The 20,972-nt window shown below is 39.7% G+C and overlaps 1 protein-coding gene across 7 annotated transcripts in view; it reads left to right on the top strand.

Moving 5' to 3' along the window:
* The window catches only part of EYS (eyes shut homolog), a 476,514-nt gene that overhangs the window by 66,746 nt on the left and 388,796 nt on the right, over positions 1 to 20,972 (top strand). For all 7 annotated transcript variants that reach the window (XM_083606894.1, XM_083606889.1, XM_083606892.1 and 4 more), the window contains one exon: positions 9,656 to 9,777. In XM_083606894.1, coding sequence (XP_083463020.1) covers positions 9,656 to 9,777 — 122 coding nt within the window. The remainder of the gene's footprint in view (positions 1 to 9,655; positions 9,778 to 20,972) is intronic.

Here is a 20,972-nt window from a genome sequence, read left to right as displayed (position 1 = left end):
GATAGCTGCAAACAAGTTTAGAAGTTTCTCACAATTATTTGAAACGTGAATCTTATTGAAACACATTCTGTAGGAAATGCTTGTTATTAAGACACAGCACATTCTCTTACATCTCCAACCATGTTGATTTGTGTCTGATGTTTGAGGACTTGATATTAGCATGTCCTGTAGATTGTTGTATGCAAAGGTTACCTGTAGGGGATATAGATATGTCTTCATGTTATAGATCTAATGGTTTCTATTCCAGACATAAGAGTACTAAAGGAAAGGGACAAATGGAATGTGCCGTCAAACAAAAGAGCTTTTCTGGAACACTGCTTTCCTTTTAAATCACTGCCAGGGTCATAGATGTGGGAGCAAATTGAAAGGTTTGGGTGTCCTTGTACGGAGAAATGAATTCTTCTGCATTTGTGTTCAGCTGCTTATTTGTGTAGCTTATGACCTTTCACTATTCACTGAGCAATCGAGGTAAATGTCATATCAGATACACTGATCAAAGCCTCGATATTCTAAAGGTCCCTCAGAATCTGGATTGGTTATTTGGTTTATTTGAACAAATAGCTTGAGGTTATTGTTTTTATTTTGGTTTCTTTTGCTATGCAGGACCTGCCACCTTGAAGCCAACCTTCTTGACATGGTTGCTTTGCCCATCACTGAATGTGCAAAGGGACAAAAGTAAATAAATAAATACTGAAACTCAAAAAACTTCCGTAAAACAATGCCTCAGATGTAATATTTATGTTCTGGAAATATGCTTCAAACTGTCTTCATTTAATTAGTATACATCAAACACCATTTTAAACATTTATTTTCTCAGAATAGGCCCCCAGCCTACCTATTGATCCTAAGAATGGTCCCTTTAAGAGAAATTGCTTTCCTAAAGAGCAGGCTTTAAATGGTCTCATTTCCTCAACAGTTATTTTTTATTATTGTTCTTAATTGTTTCCTGTGGTGTTTTTAATGCTTATATTTGTCACAAGCTTAAAATGTTTATTACTGTAAACCTATTATGCCTTCTGAATGTCCTTACTTTAAGCTATTTCCCCCCCCCCCTTTAATTACTATTTTATTAATCCTATCTAAACGCAATGAAACTTAGCATATTCTACCTCCGCAGAAATGAAATCTGTAAATCTCTCCCTAAAGTCTTGTGTGGATTGAATGTTTTATGTGAATTCTTTTCGGTATTTTTTTTTTAAGCCATATAGCTCTTCTTTCCAAATGAAATACATTTAAACATGGATTCTCTCCTCCCCAAACAAGGAAAATATCATTAAAAAAAGGAATATAATTGTTTCTTTCATCTTCTTTTATTAAATTCTTTCAATATACAACAACATTTATACAGATAAATAATGAAATATCACACCCTTACCTAGAAGCTGTTATTTAGACAATACATAAATACATAATGGCCAAATAACATCAGTTCTTATCCCAAACTACTATTTGGACAATGCAATAATCATTTTAAGTTAACCAAAATGTTCTGTAATGTGAGAGGAGTCCTCCATTTTCGTTATTAGCCAATTTCATTTTATTATTTAATTTTCCCACAAGTGCTTTTTGCCATACTTTGCTGTGCCAATTTGTCAGAGAGGCACCTTCTAAATTATTCCAGTATCCCATTATTATGAGCCTGGCTGCTAGTAGAAAAGAACTTATTGGAGGTTTAAACTGCAGCTTAACATTGTCTCCCATGAAAAGATTTAGGTGAGCCCTCCCTGCATGTTTAGAGACATTTTGTCCAGTGATTGCTTTTATTTGGACAAATATTACCATCCACCCAAGAACTGAAGAATTCTGAAGCTCAGAGATAAATAATATTCAGTTTTGTAACCCAGAAATAATGTCCATTCAGTTCATAACATGCGTGTTCTTCCACCTATATAATATCCTTGATAAATTCCAGGAATCGTGTGACTCTTTCTCAAGGATAATTGAAATAATTTAGAAAAGCTCTGTTCATCCCTTCAACTTCAACATGTATGAGTGTCATCTTGTGAAGATGGGTGCACTTCTGCATTGTACCTGATACATTAAGGGATCACGTGGGTGGACCAGAACTGTTTCCTATCTATGGGCAATCTTGATAGCTACAGCTATCTATTCTTAGCAGATTGTAATGCCTGAAAGGATCTGGATGGGATTGCATGTGGGTTCAGGACAAAGGCCCTTCACTTCACTGTAAATAATTTGCTGGCTCCTTGTCCAATCCAGAGCTTATAATTAACAGTTCACCGCAACTAGCCGGTGCACTAAAGCCCATATCAAGCTGAATTATTTCGCCCTCTCTGTAAATGGATGATTGACAGATGATTGTAGAAACAGAATTACCATACATTTTGACATACACACAACCACAAGTGTAGTTGTTGTTTTTTCTGTTCTCTACAAAACACATAGTGTTGAAGCACCCTTGGCAATATGTAATGTCAAGGTCACCATAACCCAAAGTGTTACTCCAAAATAAGGAAAAACAGAACATTCCCAGTAGACTCTTAAAATGAAAGCCCGGAGGCTCCTCATGAGGCCAGAGGAACATCGCATAGCTATAGTTTTATTGTTTTAATAGGCTGTAAACTGCTTTGAGATTTTTATTAAAAATATAAAGCGGTATAGAAATTAAAGAAATAAATAAAACGTAGGGAGACATAGGTTTCAATTACAGTGCTCACAAACAACACCAGCCTCTACATTTGAGTCTTAATCCTGCCCAAGACAATCGATCTCTTATTTCTTCTATTCCAGTGCTTCCTTCGTGTGCTGCTGATTCTCCTTAATCTTCTTGATTGTCCTTCTTGCCTTGAACTCCCTTCTTGGGTGTAAATTATGCTGCAAATTCTTATCTAAAGAAGTGTAGATATGTCTAAGCTCAAATATATTCCGTGTCACACCTTTGTCATACTTGCATCCATATTTGAAACCTATTACTTCCACAAACTCTTCCCTTTCCTTCTGTTTCCTTCTGCAAATGGACATTCAGGCTGTGGTGTGCAAATGGTACGTGCTGTGTGGCACTCTTCGTGTGTCTCAATATAAACACGCATTGAGGCCATACGTTGGGGGGGAGGGGGTTTTTTAAGTCTTTTTTCAGCCTTTCTAATTGTTACGAACCCTACATAAAGTTTAGAACGCATTTGAAGGAGGAAACAAATAGGAAGAAAGACACTCTTCAGGTGATGCCAAATGGGGCTTCTGCAGGAGGTGTCAGAGGCCACATAAGATGTGGCAATGTAGACCGTTAGCCTGCCTGTTCAATAGAGACTAGCATTTATTTCATCATTTCTGCCTCATCATGTTACAGCAAGTGTTCCAAATGCAGGGATATCCGTCAGCTAGGAATTGGTTTTAGATCATTGCGTCAAGGCTATATGGCAGGGTGCATTTTTCATTGCATAATATCTTGGAAAGGTAGGAGAGAATATTACAACTACCCAGTCATGTGAATTATCCAATTCTACTACTCAGTCCTGTGTGAATTATCCTGCCCCACTCACATAAGACTTTCAGCATGCAACATTCATCAATATGCAGTTCTACAGCATTCAGCAGCAAACTGATTACATGTGAAATTCAATGTATTTGGAAGTTCAGTGGTCTCAATGTGTAATGTCAGCCGAATAAAATGACTACACATTGTTCCACCTATGCCCCCATTTCTATTTAAGTGCATACATTTTATCCCTATAACTTTTGAGTGCCCATGAGACTGATGCGATAAATAAGTGTGTACGATTTTGGTGTGCTGCCTGATGTTCTGGTGCTGCTTTGCAAAGCATTACATCCTTCGGACAGTGTAGAATTGATGAGATAAACTGGAGATAAGAATGTTGGCCCAGTCTGTGCTGCAGTGTTCAGTTCCTTGAGTTTTTAGGGCATCCTTAGAAATGATCAATTAGCCTTTACGTGAACCAAAAATGAAACAAAAGAGCTTGTGGTCATGGAGCAGTCATCTTAAATAATGCATGCCATGGAAATAAGAGGAAAGTGTATTGACTGAAGCTTCATATTCTGACAGTGAAGGTGAACAATATTCATCTGTACAGTGGAAGCCTACAGCCAAATAAGTTGCTGGTTTGTTCAAACCATTGTGTGAAATTTCGGGCATTCCACTGTTTCTTGGCTGCCTTTACCCCCTTAGCTTTGCCCAAACCCCATGCCACAGTGTTAAAAGAAGAGCACAAGTTACTGAAAAAATACAAACTTTATTTTCAGAATAGCCCTTTGCGTTCCAGCAAGTACGTATTTAAAGGCCATCCTTGGGGGTTATAAAAGCAAAGGCAATACATTTGCATGAGTCATAGATACACAGCATTTAAAAACAAACTAAATTGGTTGCATGCACTTGGTGTGAGCAGAAGCCAGGCAGCCACAACTATCAGAATTTCCTTCCTTTGCAACTCTTCATGGGTTTAGACTTCCAGCATTAACAAGCTGTCTGTCCCTGACATCCATAGCTCCTTCCCAGTCCTCAGACAACCCCACAAAATGATGCTGTTAGGACCTGTGTAAGGTTTTAATCCTAGCTAAACTGACAGCTTTCACTTCCCCAACTGAAGTGGCCTACACTGCAGATCTGATGACATCTTCTTTTTTTGTGATGGCCAGTAGTTTCTGGCAAATATATGTGACTGACTTGCTGATGACACCTTTGTTGCCTGAAAGTTGGAATGGCTATGAACATTCTGTGCTGTCACTTAAGCTCAGTCAGTAGCAGAGGCATTACTAGGTCTTTAAAAGACTTGGGGTGCAGGCCTGTGGCACAAATTGGTATATAAATTTGCGTATGCTACTTTATGTTTAGAGGTACAAATCTGGGCGCCAATTTTCAGAGGGAAAGCCACCAGGAAAGCAAAATATGTGGGTTTTTCTTTAGTTTAAAAAAGAAGAGAAAGGGCAGGAGATATGGGATCCTGTGTAAAAGAGCCAAGACTCAGGTCTCTGTGCCTTACAGCATCCATGGTCAGTAGACGCCTGAGGCTTCACTGCCACAAGTGCAATGCAATATAGACTAAGCTTTCACTCTTCCTCGGCAGAAACCACCAGTCCCAAGCCAAGCCTTTCAAATTTTCAAGATATCTGGGGATGCCTCCTACAAGAAAGTTTTTTAAGGTTCTCTAATGTCAATCACTTCAATTGTCATTCCAAATTGTTTTTGTTAGGTATGCAGTGGTTAAAATAAGAATAATAATTGCATAATTCACTACTAATATGTATTATTCTGTATATCACGTTTTTGACAGCGTGAATTTCTGAACGAAGCTTCTTGTTACGACTTTGAAATGGAAATGATGAGGCCTCCTGGTATTTTAACTCATTTCAGAATGTATTGATTTCAGTGTCAGCTGTCTTAAGTGATGGAAATAATGGGGTTTGAACGTGACCTTTTCAATCACTTTATCAAGTTCGAGGCTTTGAATATTGCTGAAAGCAATGTGCATCTTAGGAAACACCCATTGGAATTATGACACACCACAAATTGGCCAATGTTGCAAACTGAGTATGATGCTGAGTATTTAATATAATATATATAACACTCTTACACACACACACACAGAGAGAGAGAGAGAGAGAGAGAGGTATAGCTATAATCTGCCTGGATCCAAGGGATCCTAGATGTGTGAAATAAGGTTGTGCGCAGCCCTACATCTGTCTCACAGTCCCAATCTATAGGTCCCTAATAAGGTCAACCTGCCCTGGGCCAATGTGGGGAACATCCACCCTACGTGGGATCTGATCCTGAATTAGTTGGGGGCAGAGCTAATGTTCAAATAGGTTTTTTTTTTTTAAAAAAAACAACCTAATTAAACATACAGCTGGGAGGGGAAAGGGGAAGGTGACACTGCATCTCTTTCTCTCCCACTCCCAACTGAGAGCAGGTAGGGTCAATTCTGTGGGGTGCTCCTTTGCTAATGTCTTCTCTTATGGAGCCATTGATGCTGCATGGTGCTGTTTCAAGGATGAGCCTCAGGCAGGCAGCATAGTCAGGCAGCGGGCTGCTACCTACTTCCAGAAAGACAAAGCTGGTAGTTAGGATAACTGTTTGCCTTTTCTCATGGTTTTCCTGCCAAGTGCCCCCCTCTCCTTCCTCTCAGATGCCCCTCCCTCTGATCGCTCTGAGCCATCGAACCCAACCAGGAGCAATCTGTGGCATTGGTCCAATGCTTGAGTCCCTCCAAATATGCCTCATTTGTCCTAATAGTTGGGCCTTGGCTGAATCCGGTGCATGGTCCTAGTTCAAAAGCATTGTCGTGTACCTGCCTAAAGAACACTTCAGAGCCTGCATTGAGGCACAGCCTGATCCTTTTCCTTCTTGCTTGCAGCTCCCTGTGCTTCATTGGCTATTATTCTGCAGGTCCTTCCCATACTTGCTTCTTCAAGAAGGCTCAGAAAAGACCAGCAGTAGTAATAGGGAACCTGAACATGCCTCATGTGTTCACAGCACTTTGGATCACAGAACAGTGTTCAATTTATTTTAAGGATCACCACCTGGGTTCTGCACAAGTCCTCCTAGTTTATATAATGCTGGATATATCATGTAGAACTGAAGCCCTTAGTAGTTTAGTGCTAAAGCCATGCTCCAGCCACACTTGCAAAGGATTAATCAGAAGATTTTGCATAATTGGGATGCAGACCACTTGTTGCCTGTGATGGATGCTTCGTACATTGCTGTTTGTTTGCCAGATGTTCCACAGCTATTCTCCAGTAGCATAACATAGTCTGAGACTTCAGAAATGATGAATCTTATGTCTGCAATGTGGTAAGAGTAAGAGGGATGCAAATGCTTGGAAAATAAAGCTTTCATAAATGCTCAAGCACTTAATTAGATGAAGATACACAGGTGTCCCTATGCCATCATCTCTCTCTCTCTCTCTCTCTCTCTCTCTCTCTCTCTCGTGGTGTGTGTGTCTGTGTGCCCACACCTCTTCAAATTGCTCTCAGTTTGACCTTTTCTACTGCAGATTAACACTTTTTCTTCAATATGAAGTAAAGAACTGCTGTTCTTATAATTGCAAAATTACTGCACTGGGCATCTTGCTCAGTAAAGGCTATATACTTGGCAAAATAACTTAGCTTTATTTCCCCCCGCCCCACCTGCTGCTCACAGCAATTATCTTGTTCCTTTAAGAATATTAAAAAATGCTGATTTGTTGGACCACATATCGTTATAAGTGTATTGAAGTTTGCAGTGAGTAGTAGGGCATTATTATCTTCCTTTGTTTATTTGCTCACAGTTTCAAAACAGAAAGCACATTCAATTATTCTATTTGGCCTGGATGCACAACTTCAGAGGCATTTTCTCCCAACTGTTTGCATGCTAGGTAACAGTGAGAACCGGGGTCAGTGTGACTCTTCTGCGTGTCTGCAGCACTTATAAGTACCGGATGCTTTTACAGGTACAACTCCCATCATCCCAGCTAGCAAGACCAGTGGTCAGGGATAACGGTACCTGTATTCCAAAAACAGCTGGAGACCCAAGTTTGGGAAACACTGGTCCAAAGTGTCACATCCTGTGAGGTTGTCATTGAGTCTTTGCTTCACTGCAGAGTTCTCCCTCTGTGTCTCTCAGCACGATGAGGACAGACATATCTTGCTCTGTTCTTTGGACCAGAGGCAGACATTCTCTGGACTTTTTTCTCCATTTTGCTGCTCCTGCAAAAGAAAGTCAGGCTTCTAGAATGGAACGTGCAGTGGTGCATCTCTTTACATAAGTGATGAAAAGATGTTGGAATTCCTGTGACAGGCATATCTGTGTGTATAGTATGTCTGCCAGGACATACAAGTGCTTAAGGGTTTTGGGAGGAGAGCGGTAGTCCTGTTAGAAGTCAAAGGTTTTTCAGTGTTTGGCAAGTTTCTGTTGTGATAGGTATTGCGTTGTGAAATGTGAGAAGATGAGTTTGTAAACCTTGACAAATTTGTGATTTCTTGAGGGATTTAACATTTCTATTCCATAAGGACTAAGGATGAATAAGATTCAGACACACATGCCAGTTTATTACTCCCACATGCCAGTATTGAATGAGGACTTGCTTGTGTGAAAACACCATTACATATTATATGCCATAGATGATATTTAGCTCCTAATGTTAGCATAGATACAAGCAAAATCTAGCTTCAGTTACTCCAGGCACTAGTTCTCACTAAATGAGACAGGCCTGTTCCCCTTCATAGGAATTCATGTCCCCTCCATACAAAAATAAACATGCACATACAATCGTAATCTTGGAAATCTAGATTTCAGGGCCATAACCCTTCCCTATAACATGCGGTTTTTTATATGGAGAAATCGTGATTTAGTAAAAACCAGAGAAAATTCAGAACACTTTGTTGTGCAAGTCTATATAAGTACATCTAGCTTGTCCTATTGACCTCCTTGTTTATGAATCAATACTAACAAAAAGCATTGCTTTATTTCCCCTATACGACAGAGAGCAGAAAGCTGTTAAAAACATATACTACCTCTTTACAAAGACCTTCACAGTTCTTAATAAAGGATGAGCACAAGATCTCTAAAATCAATCTCTTTAGATACGTCTGTGAGTCTGAATGTTCTATCTTTATTTCAGAGTTTTACAGCAATTGCCTCTACTTGATTAACTGGTCCATACCATTTAACAATCTCATAGAGAGTTGGAGTTCTTTCCTCTATAATCAGGACTTGCACATTTTGTTCTTTTCCATTTAAAAGGGCTGTTCAACATGACAGATACAAAGCATGATAGATTATTGCTACATAAAAGATCTTTTATTCCAAGAAGTGGAGTTTTGAGAAAGTTCAATTCTAGCCCACTGCCTATTTTGAGAGCAGTAATTCAGATGCTTTTAACCAAAACTCAAATTGGCAAACAATTTAAAGCAGAATTATTTGGCTACATTTTCTAGTGAGCAGTCATATTTCGCCCCAACTTTTCTTCTTGCTGAAAGTGTTAGAATTAGAGCAAAAGGGAAATAGCTCAGCTCCATTTTTATACAGGAGAAGACAGGTCGTCTCTAATGGTTTTGGAGTTACTTCTGTTACTGGTACAGACTACATCTCTCTGTTTTCATTTTTCATAAAGTGGTTTTGGATATTTCAGCAAAGATTGCAACAGCATTTTTGTTCTGCATTTTTGTGCTTCTGATGTGATACCATGAATGGGACTAATTGCATAGGACCTTCAGCCATGGGGTGAGAAAGACACAGTTGTCCTTTCCATGTGGTATCAGCCTTTCATACATTACTAGGGATGGAAGAAGCATCTCATTTAAATAGATTTATACATGGAATTTGGTGGTTCCAGTTGGGGGGGGGACCTTGCTTTTTGTTGAGATCAAGGAATGAGACTGGATTGGGTCTGGGCAGAATCTGGGCAGATAAACCCAACACCAAAACTATTAGAAAATCCCAGCCTTAAACATTGCTGTCATGATTCCTGTGTCACTGTGGCAGCTCATGAATAGGTCCTGTGCTGTTATTTGGTCAAATATTCTTAATAATCATATAATTTTTCCAGTTTTGCATCAGTCCAAGTGGATACTGGGGTTCAACATTTTCCCATGATTAATGGAACTAAAAAGCAATAAGGTCCCCAAAAGTTATATTGCTAATGCAGTCAACACTGAGATATTGGCAAGGAGTTAATTAATGTGTCCCCCCCCCACTTCCTTTCAGGGCTACCAGTGTGTCTGCCTCCTTGGCTGGGAAGGACCATTTTGTGAATCTGAATCCAATGAGTGTGACTCTGCACCTTGTAAAAATAATGGCACTTGCATTGATCTCTTCAATGACTTCCGGTAAGGAGCATCTTCTCTACCATTAAATGATTTGGATGTTCCAGTGGTGACATTTTATTTGTACATTTGCTGGATTTCAAAATTGCTGCATAGCAAACAGCTTTTGATATAAACTGGAGCAGTGGCATTGTGAGGGTGGAGGTTAGGGAGATCCATGTTTTTCCAGGGCACATTTGTTGAAGAAGATCAAGAGACAGTGTGTTGCAGGTAAGTGTGCAAGTCTGGACATTTCTCCCAATTGTCAAGACACTAAGTGGCATGCAGGCTTCAGCATGCATATCTAGCTGAATGGGGGAACTGCATTCACAGTTATGAGCAGAATATGGAGTTGGTCTCTCCAGTTGAGGAAACAGAGATGTGTTAATGGATAGAGATAGGGAAGAAATGGTTTGAAAAAGTGTTTCTATTAAGCAAGCTTGCATACAAAAGCATATTTATTATCAGAAATGTGTATTGATATGTTGGCAGACGTTAATAAGCACTTTTTTAAAAAAAAAAGATTGCAGACGTTAATAAGCACTTTAAAAATAAAAAACATTGCAAACTGAATTTAAGATTGGAAAAGCGAGAAACCAAAATTGACAGATGAATTCTTTCCTACTCATGTAGTTATTTTTAAAGAGCTAAACCTCTGACCACTGGTTCTTTGGCAGGAGAAGTAAGAAACTGAATTCTATCTCCCTCTGCCCACTTTTTAGCTTAGCAATGTTTGGTAGGATTTTAGTGTGTGCAACAAAACCCGCTCTCCACATCCTCAAAATGTGGGATCAGCACAACCAGTTCAAAAAGCCAGTCTTGGAGTGATTGAATTATAGCTGGAATAGGTGTGTGCGTGTGTCTTAATGAAACATCTTCCTAACTCAGTATTAAGCAAATCATCCCCCCACCCTCATAATAATGTAAAATAACACTACTTTAGACAACTAATAACCTCCTGAGCATTCATCATTGTTGCCATTAGTTTCACTGTTTTCTTTCCTTAAATATACTGTTATCACACAAATGGTGTTACTTAAATGTATTCTGATCAAACTGCGGGAGGCAGTGGAAGACAGGAGTGCCTGGCATGCTCTGGTCCATGGGGCACGAAGAGTTGGACACGACTAAACAACTAAACAACAACAAATGTATTCTATTACTTGGTGCCACTGAGCACAATAACAAAACAGATTTAAGTGCAATTTTTCTGAGTTCATGCATACTTAACTCTGGAGTGGGTTTGTGGTTGTTACGTTCAGTGATCACACAACTCGTCAGATGTGTTGATATATTTTGCTGCCTAAAATGAAGATGCCAGTCAGGTGGGAAATGCTCACCTGGTTGTGATCCTTGTGCATTTCCCAAAATTTGCGCTATGGGATGTAACTCTTGCAGTGCTGTAAGGGAGAAAGCAGTGCAGCTGTGTTAAAGAGTTCTCCTAATGATTTAATACCATCATCTTTTTTTCTTTCTCTTTTTGCTCCTAAGGACAAACAAAAAGGCCATTTATTGTACCATCTCTGAATGCTTTCTACTAATCAATACAAATGAGGTGTTTTGGTATCCTTGCTCTTTCAGTTTCCTTTCATTCGGTTTCTTCTCTAAGAAGGGGGATGCAACTGGATTCCTCTGTCCATTCCAAGGTTTTAAAAGCAATGCTTTTGGCTTCATCTTTGTGGTGTTGCAGATGATCACACCAACCCACAGTCCTAAAAGCTTCTGTATTTGTTTACAGCTCTTTGATAAGCAGTTGTAGGTCTTTTTGTGCCAAGCTTTTCAGTGTCAGAACGAAAGGATTCAAAAGCATTCCAAGAGCGAATCTTTCATTCCTCTCATTCTGTCGGTGCTGACATGAAATGATCCTGCTGGCAGGGAAAGGTCATCACGGACTACTTGACTGCACATTTTGGAGTAAGGCTGAATGCAAAAGCTTTGTAAGATTTAATAAGCTAACTCGAATCGTCCTTATTTATTTAATTGCCCATCTATCACAAGTTGTTTGGTTTGCTGATGAAAAGTCTTTCCCCCCCCTTTCCCATTTGAGTGTGTGGCCGGCTTTAAATGCATAAGATTTATTATTCCCTCTACGAGATTGGTTTATCTGATATGAAATAAATCTCATCATGAGTCCAATAGTGAGTTCAAGGATTATTTCAATGCCAATTACAGAAATTGACTCCGCCTCCTAGGAATGTCAATGGGTTTTATTACATTAGAGCTTAAAAGGTGTGCGACTGTGCATACAACTATGAAATGGCTTGTTTTCATGGAGGCAACAGAACCACTTCCTCAGTGCGGGCTTGAAGAAAAGCTAAGGTTCTTAACCTTTTCCAGGCATTTAGTTGTAAATGCTACTGGCAGAGTCTGGTCTGGAGCAGTGTTTCCTAGACTTCGGTCTCTAGCTGTTTTTGGACTACAACTCCCATCATCCTTAGCTAGCAAGACAAGTGGTCAAGGATGATGGGAATTGTAGTCCAAAGGCAAACTTGGAGACCCAAGTCTGCGAAACACCGGTCTGCAGGAATGCCTGAGCATAAGGCACGTTCTGGAAATTTCCAGTGGCCTCCATATAGAAAGAGGGGAGAAGATTAGTGTATCTCTCCCATGATGTATTGGGAACAGGGTAGCAAGAACACATTCCAGTACATTGTGACATGTCTTTTTAGGTCGGGGGTGGGGAACTGGATCCAGCTGGTGGACTGGATCCTGAGTGCCCCCCAACTTCATCAGGCTACTTGGGTAAGGGGGCCGAGACCTAATCACCTGTCACTTGAAACAGGTATTGCATTAGCTGGCTGTTTCTTTTTACCTTTCTAGCATAGCAATCACTAAAAAAGAGAACCCAAGCCAATTCAGACCTGAAGTTGCTGCCTATCATTTGTTAGGCAACTGACTCCACACCTGCTTTCTGCAGAGTGTCTCTGCACAGGGTTTGGTCATGCAACTTAGCAGTCATAGCAAGCCCCCCTTGCCAAGCAGAAGCCCACTTTGAGGCTCCTCATTGTGTATTGGCAGCTGTGTCTTTACCTGTGCCACACCTGACATCCCATATGATGGCAGGTGTGGGCAGGTGGGCATGGCTTGTGGAAAACAGGCTAGCAGGCCAAATTGGGACTCATTATCGGCTAGTTAGGCCTGAAGGAAAGAGGTTCCACACACCTGTTTTTTATTATAACCCTGCAGGAAGGAACTGTCCTGTTTGATTTACTTGTATGCAAGCCACTCTGGGACCCTTTTCAGATAAAGAGTAGGTTCAAAATGCCCAGCTATTGTTTAAATAGAGTTGTTGTTTGTTTGTTTGTTTTTAAAAAACCCTATTTAAACCCCAAATTTAGATATACAGTGAGGAAGGAGGAGGCACCCCTTATTCTCATACCCCATCTGGAAGCAAGAGGGTTCAGTTTCGCAGGGTACTGCTCATTTACAAGTATCTTCCCTTCAAGGAAGTCCCTCACAAAGAAGCAGAAACCTACGCTGTGCAGGATCAAATTCTCTGTTTACCAGTGTAGTGCTGCTTTAGGAGGCAGAGGAAAGGTTGGACGGGTAGGAAAGGTCAAGTGGGAAAGCCCACACTCCACATCCAAAGGCACTCCACCCATCCAGCTTCTCCCAGACACAGCTGGTAAGGTAGGTCTCTTTTTTGCATATTTTTTTCTCGTTCCTGTCTGATGCTTGGCTCTCCTTCATGCCTGACTCCCTGTCCCCTGACAACCTCAGATTGCTCTGGACCTCACAGCCTAATGGGCAGCAGTCTGAGACTGTTTCAACCCAACACAAGTGATATCCAGTTCCCCACAATTGGTCCTGTTCAGTTTGGGCCTCAGTGCACAGCCCTATCTAATTGCAAAATAATTTTGCTATTGCATCTAATCCATTCAGAGGGTGACTTAAGTCCGTTGTTTTTAATTGTGAGTCTACTCTGAGTATGGCTATCGTGGGATGTCACCCACAGGAAATAAGTGAAGAATACAATAATATATTGCACACTGGGAAATGGTGTCAAAAAATATTGTGTGTGTTCAGATTCTGCTGGATTTTGGCGGCTGTGCATAATGTATGGAAAACTAATTTTCTAATTATTCTGAAAGGGAGTGATTGTTCAGATGATGATATAAGCTGCATTGTTTGCATCTGTACTTTTGTAGCTTTGTATTATTGAGTTCTCAACCACCTGCATCCAATAGGGACCTATAGGTAACTTTCGAGAGGCAGCTATACAAATATTTAAATGTGCTTTTCCAATTCTGGCAGCAAATATGCTCAACCTCTGCTCACCACAGCGACCATTTCCTTGGCTCCTCCACCTGATGGGGAATAAAATAGGGCCTTTTTAACATTACTAGTTCTTCATGCAAGATACTAGGGGTACCTATTCTGCTTTATTGGCAGATATAAACGGAAACATTGGCTTGAATAATGTTTACCATGTTTTGATAGCAGGTTTTTCTGAGTTTTATGTTTCACTAGGGTTTTTATGTAAAAATACCTCTGTTCTGAGAAACAAGTGAAGAATGAACAAAAGTCAGCTCTCTGGGCAAGCAGCAATATAGCAGTTATTTAATATGTCTCATTTTGCTTGGATGGGGAAGCCACAGTCTTTGTTCAGAGCAGGCAAAACCAGAGAGCTGAAGCATGTTACGAGGTATGCAAAATGCAGTGTGCAGTATTTGCAAGTTGTGCTGAATTTGTACAAGGACGCAACAGTCCATTACAAATTGAAAATGAAAAGTGAGTTGGACATACTGCACTTTTTATTTGGTCGAATGTTTGTGAAATTTTTGAATGATTTTAGGATGGTGATTTGTGGGGTGGAAGGGATCTTTTGAAATGCGTGGAAGTTTGCCCAGGCACCCAGCCTGTGTGAAGTCATATATTAAACAATTAACTTATGATACAATCAGCATCAAATTCAAACTGTTCTCTTGCCATTAAAATGGTGACTCGTTTGCCCCTCTCTGAAGAGAAATAATACTGAGGGGGAGGGGGGGGCTACTTGATGTTTCCAGAGACAGATTGGTGTGTTTCTTTTTTTTTTTTAATAAGATGTTTATTAGGATTTTACAAAAAGCAAAAATTAACAGAATAAAAAGAAGACAACAAAAAATACAAAAAATACAAAAAATACAAAAATACATAAAAAAGAAAATACAAAATACAAAAAAGAAATAAGTAAAAAAAGTTAAAAACAAATCCATTTTTTTTCATATCTTTAAGCTCGTTTGCTTGTTTCCTTGACCTCCTCACACCTCCCTTTTTTGTATTCCCGTTCACATAGTCAGTTCAGCAAAGCCTTACCCTCTTTCATTTATCTTAACTCTATATCTTAACATATTATAACTGTATATTTTCATCCATTACCAGTCCATTTTTACATATTCTTATTGGCCTTGTTGCTAATGCCACTTAATTTCGATCCAACATCATTTTAACATTCATGAATTTTACAATATTTCTGCAGATAGTCTTTAAATTTCTTCCAATCTTCTTCCACCGACTCTTCTCCCTGGTCTCGGATTCTGCCAGTCATTTCCGCCAGTTCCATATAGTCCATCACCTTCATCTGCCACTCTTCCAGGGTGGGTAAATCTTGTGTCTTCCAATACTTTGCAATAAGTATTCTTGCTGCTATTGTAGCATACATAAAGAAAGTTCTATCCTTCTTTGGCACCAATTGGCCGACTATGCCCAGGAAAAAGGCCTCTGGTTTCTTCAGGAAGGTATATTTAAATACCTTTTTCATTTCATTATATATCATCTCCCAGAAAGCCTTAATCTTTGGGCACGTCCACCAAAGGTGAAAGAATGTACCTTCATTTTCTTTACATTTCCAACATTTATTATCGGGCAAATGATAGATTTTTGCAAGCTTGACTGGTGTCATGTACCACCTGTATATCATTTTCATAATATTCTCTCTTAAGGCATTACATACCGTAAATTTCATACCTGTGGTCCACAACTGTTCCCAGTCAGCAAACATAATGTTGTGTCCAACATCTTGTGCCCATTTAATCATAGCAGATTTAACCGTTTCATCCTGCGTATTCCATTTCAACAGCAAGTTATACATTCTTGAAAGTATCTTAGTTTTGGGATCTAACAGCTCTGTTTCCAATTTTGATTTTTTCACCTGGAAGCCAACTTTTTTGTCCAAATTATAAGCCTCCCTTATTTGATAATAGTGAAGCCAGTCTCGCACTTTGTCTTTTAATTTCTCAAAACTCTGCAATTTCAATTTGTCTCCTTCTTGCTCCAGAATTTCCCAATATTTCGGCCATTTGGCCTCCATATTGAGCTTTTTCTGAGCCTTTGCTTCCATCGGTGACAACCACCTTGGGGTTTTATTTTCAAGTAAGTCTTTATATCTTATCCAGACATTAAACAATGCTTTCCTGACAATATGGCTTTTAAATGCTTTATGTGCTTTAACCTTGTCGTACCACAAATATGCATGCCACCCAAAAACGTTATTAAAACCTTCTAGGTCCAAAATGTCTGTGTTCTCAAGAAGCAGCCATTCTTTCAACCAGCAGAATGCTGCTGATTCATAATAAAGTTTAAGGTCTGGCAGGGCAAATCCACCTCTTTCCTTTGCATCAGTTAATATTTTAAATTTTATTCTGGGCTTCTTGCCCTGCCAGACAAATCTAGAAATGTCTCTCTGCCACTTCTTGAAACAGTCCATTTTGTCCAAAATTTGCAATGATTGAAACAAAAATAACATTCTTGGCAATACATTCATCTTTATAACAGCAATTCGACCCAACAAGGAAAGCTTCAAATTTGACCATATTTCTAAGTCCTTTTTCACTTCTGACCAACATTTCTCATAATTGTCTTTAAATAAGTTTAAGTTCTTAGCAGTCATATTAACCCCCAGGTATTTTACTTTCTTGACCAGTGTTAAACCTGTCTCCTTCTGAAACCTGTCTTTCTCAATCGGTGTTAAATTTTTCTCAAGAACTTTGGTTTTTAACTTGTTCAACTTGAATCCTGCCACATGACCAAATTCTTGAATCAGTTCTAATACTCTTTTAGTACTAGATTCTGGCTCCTGTAACGTCAATACCAAGTCATCTGCAAAAGCTTTCAGTTTGTATTGTTTGGCTCCGACCTGTATACCTTTAATCAGACGGTCCCTTCTAATCATATTCAGCAAAACCTCCAGGAACGAAATAAAAAGCAATGGGGAAATTGGGCAGCCTTGTCGTGTACCTTTCTCTATCTTAAATTCCTCTGTCACCACGTTATTAACAATTAGTTTAGCCTTTTGTTCTGAATAGATTAAACTTATACCATTTTCAAACCCTTGACCAACCCCCACCCCCTGAAGATTTTTCTTCATAAAACTCCAAGAAATATTATCAAAGGCTTTCTCCGCATCTACAAAGATTAAAACTGCTTTAGTATTAATGTTCACTTGCAACTTCTCCAAAATGTTAATTATATTCCTCGTGTTGTCAGACAAGTGTCTACCTGGGAGAAAGCCGGCTTGGTCCTTGTGTATCTCTTCCACTAATACTTTCTTCAATCTTTTAGCCAAAATATCAGCAAATATTTTATAATCCACATTGAGCAGGGATATGGGGCGGTAGTTCTTAAGTTGTGTCTTTTCAGACTCAGTTTTCGGTATAAGCGTAATATAAGCTTCCTTCCACGACTCTGGCGCTTCCCCCCCCCCAAAAAAAAATATCATTACAAACCTCCTTTAGTGGTTGCATTATCCACTCCTTCAAAGAGCTATAATATTTTGAGGTTAGGCCATCCGGCCCTGGAGATTTGCCCAACTGCATATTCTGAATGGCACCTTCTACCTCCTGTTCTGTAATTTTATGGTTCAACATTAACTTGTTTTCTTGAGAGATTTTTTGTAGTCCATTTGTTTTTAAGAATTGGTCTAAATCAAACTCTTTCTGTGGCCCTTGTGTATATAACTATTTAAAATACCTCTGGAAGCATTTTCTAATTTCCACTGGATTCTGAATGTTCTTTCCTTCCACTTCCAAATTGGTAATAGTATTGAGCTTTTGTCTTTTTTTCATTTGCCAGGCTAACAATTTTCCACATTTATTAGCCTGTTCAAATGTCCTTTGTCTCATTTGTTTAATTTTCCATTCGATTTCCTGATTCATCATCTTCATATATTGCACTTGATATAACTTTATATCTCTCAGAATCTCTTGTGACTTTGGTTTCGCTCTCAGTTTCTTCTCACCTTCTTTTATTTTTTCCAAAATTTTATCTTTTTTCTCATTTTGAGCTCTCTTCTTTATTGCATTCTGTTGAATCAGAAACCCCCTCATAACTGCTTTACTTGCGTCCCAGATTACTCTTTTTTCAATAGTGGTGTTCAAATTTATCTCAAAATAGTCTCTCAAAGTTTTTTGGGCCTTCTTGATAACCTCTTGATCTCTAAACAAGGTGGCATTCATCCTCCATCTGAAGGAACCAGTTGGTGTTAATTTCATCTCCATTTTCACAGCATTATGGTCGGAGCAAGTTTTAGGGCAAATTCCCACTTTTCGGGTCTTAGGTGCCAGTCCTCTAGTTATCCAGATTTAGTCAATTCTTGTCCATGTCATTTTGGCTTCAGAAAAGAAGGTTCCCTCTCTAGCCAAGGGATTCTTAGTTCTCCAAATGTCAATCAAATCCATATTGTCAGTCAATTCAAAAAAGGTTTTTGGTAGTCTGCCATCTTTTGTAACTACCTGTCTCTGCGACTTGTCCATGTTTGTAGATACCACTCCGTTCATATCTCCCAACATGATAATGTTGTAATCCATATAGTCTAACAATGTCTCATGCAACTTCTTAAAAAATTCAGATTTCCCCTCATTCGGTGCATATACTCCTACTATCAAAAAATTTTCTCCTTGTGTCTGAATTTCGATTGCCACAAATCTTCCTTGATCATCTTTAAAAACAAATTTCGGTGATAGGCTCTCTTTTGCATAAATAACTACTCCTCTCTTTTTGACCTTGTCCGATGAGATAAACTCTTGGCCCAATCTTTTATTAATCAATACTTTCCTATGTAGCCTTATCACATGTGTTTCCTGTAAACAAATCAAGTCCAATTGTTCCTTTTTCAGTAAATGAAAGACTTTCTTCCTTTTCTCCGGGGAATTAAATCCATGAATGTTCCAACTTAATAGTTGCAGAGACATGGTGTATTTATTTTGCTTTTCCTCCAACTGCTCCCAATAATTGTTCTTGTTCTGACGGGGGTATCACTTTCTCTAGCTTATCCAATCCCAAAGGTAGTGGTACTATGCCTTGTATTCCTGGTTTTAAAGCTTTTGGCTCTTCTTCAGCTTCTTTTTGCAGGTCTTCTTCGTGTTCTCTCAAAGAATTTTCTTTATCTTCCACTGATCTTATTTTAAACTTTTTCCCTTTAAAGGTAAAAGATAGGCCTTGGGGGAATTCCCACCTAAAAATGGTTCTGTTTCCTCTCAGCAGGGCCACCAAATCTCCGTAGTTAGACCTAAGGTCCAAAAGATATTTCGGGATATCCTTAAATATCTCCACTCTTGATTCGTTTATTTCCAAGGTATTCTGGAAGTGCAGACTCAGTATTTTGTCTCTCTCCTCTTTTGATCGGAGGGTAATCAAACAGTCTCTCGCCCTGTACTTTCTCCCTCCTCTTCCAAGTCTGAAAGCACTCACTATCTTGAAGTCTTGTTTATCATCCAGGTTCCAAAAGTCTGCAAATTCCTGTGTAAGAAAGTCACTCAAACTATCTTTCTCAAGTTCAGGTACAGCCCTGATCCTTAGATTTGTCTGTTTTTCTTTTAATTCAATCATAGACAGTAATGACTTGTGGTCCTCAAGCTGCCTACATATTGGTGGTATCTTTTCCTCTACAGGCAATACTTTTTCCTTGGCTTCTTCAGCTGTTTTTCGGTTCAAAGTAGATTCCTGCAGCAGTTTCTCAATAGATTCTGTATTTGAGTTCACCTTCTGCCCCAAGTTGTTGATGCTTGAAGTATTTTGATCAATTTTAGTTGTCGCTTCAGCAACTTGTTTGCTTAATTTTTCCAAAGATTCAAAAATTTTATCTAATGCTGGAGCTAAACCCCCTTCAGATGCCATTCCTTTAGGCGCCGCCTGAGCTGGATCTTCCCCTGGTGGGGCAGAAGGGCCGGGTGCTGATGGTCTACGCTGCTGCAGTCTAATTTTACCCGATCTTGTTGTTTTTTCCTAAGTCAAATCTGCCATAACACTTTATCTAAGGATCAAGGTCAGTCCCACGGTTACTTGTTTTGTAGTGGAAAATTCCCCTGGCCAATTGTAACAATTTCAAAGTTCCTCTAGGGGGACACAGTAGCAATCCAAACTTGTAACAATAAAATGACTTTTCCAACTTTCAAAAATCCCCCCTTTAACGAAAGAAGCAACAGTTTCAGGTCCGAAGAAACCCTTCAGAGTCAAAGTATCTCTCTTACAGAGTTAGCTGTCAAAAAGTTGCATTATCCTTTAACAGCGCGATTAACAATACAACAGTTCTATTGTCCCTTGACAGTCCGTTCCCAGGGATTAAGTGGTGGTCTTTGTTCCCTTTCTCTCTTCTTTTTTTGCAGGCAAAAAAAAAAACACTTCCCCTTCTCCCTCCCCTCTCCTGCACCTCAGGGAGAGAGTTCTCTTTTAATTGATGTTAGGATTTGAGTCTTTTTCAACACGATTTTCAAGGTCTTAGCTTAGACAGTCTTTGCTTTGATCTATTTACAGAAAACGGAAGGTGGACTTCCTGTTTACGCCTTCCCGCTTCAATGCCAAATTAGTCCTTTTTTCCCCTTAAATTCCCCAATCTTCAAACTTGACCTACTCACGGGTAGTTGTTTAATAGCTGAATTGTCACAGGAAAAAGGTCAGCGCTCTCTGGCAACAGCTGCGCGGCTTCACTCCACGGAAGAAGCAGTTGACTCTCAGCACCATGCCACACTCCCCGTTTCGCTCCGGAACTCTTTACAGGGTTCCCTCGCAAATTGGGGGGGCGCTAAGGGTGCCCGCCGAGTCCCACGGTCACAGGCTTCTCCCGCCTGTGATTTTTGAAGGGGTCCCCGCTTCGCCATAGCGGCAAGACCCGATTTCCGCGGAGCTACTCCCTCAAGACTAGAGGGAATCGGCCATTGCCGATGGCGCCGCCTCTGGAAGTCTCCAGATTGGTGTGTTCCACCGTTATTTGTTAATGCACTCCACATCCCACACTGCAGGGA

Source organism: Podarcis filfolensis (genome assembly GCF_964270895.1).
Source record: "Podarcis filfolensis genome assembly, chromosome: 3".
Taxonomy (NCBI): domain Eukaryota; kingdom Metazoa; phylum Chordata; class Lepidosauria; order Squamata; family Lacertidae; genus Podarcis; species Podarcis filfolensis.
This window is presented reverse-complemented; position numbering and strand designations above follow the sequence as displayed.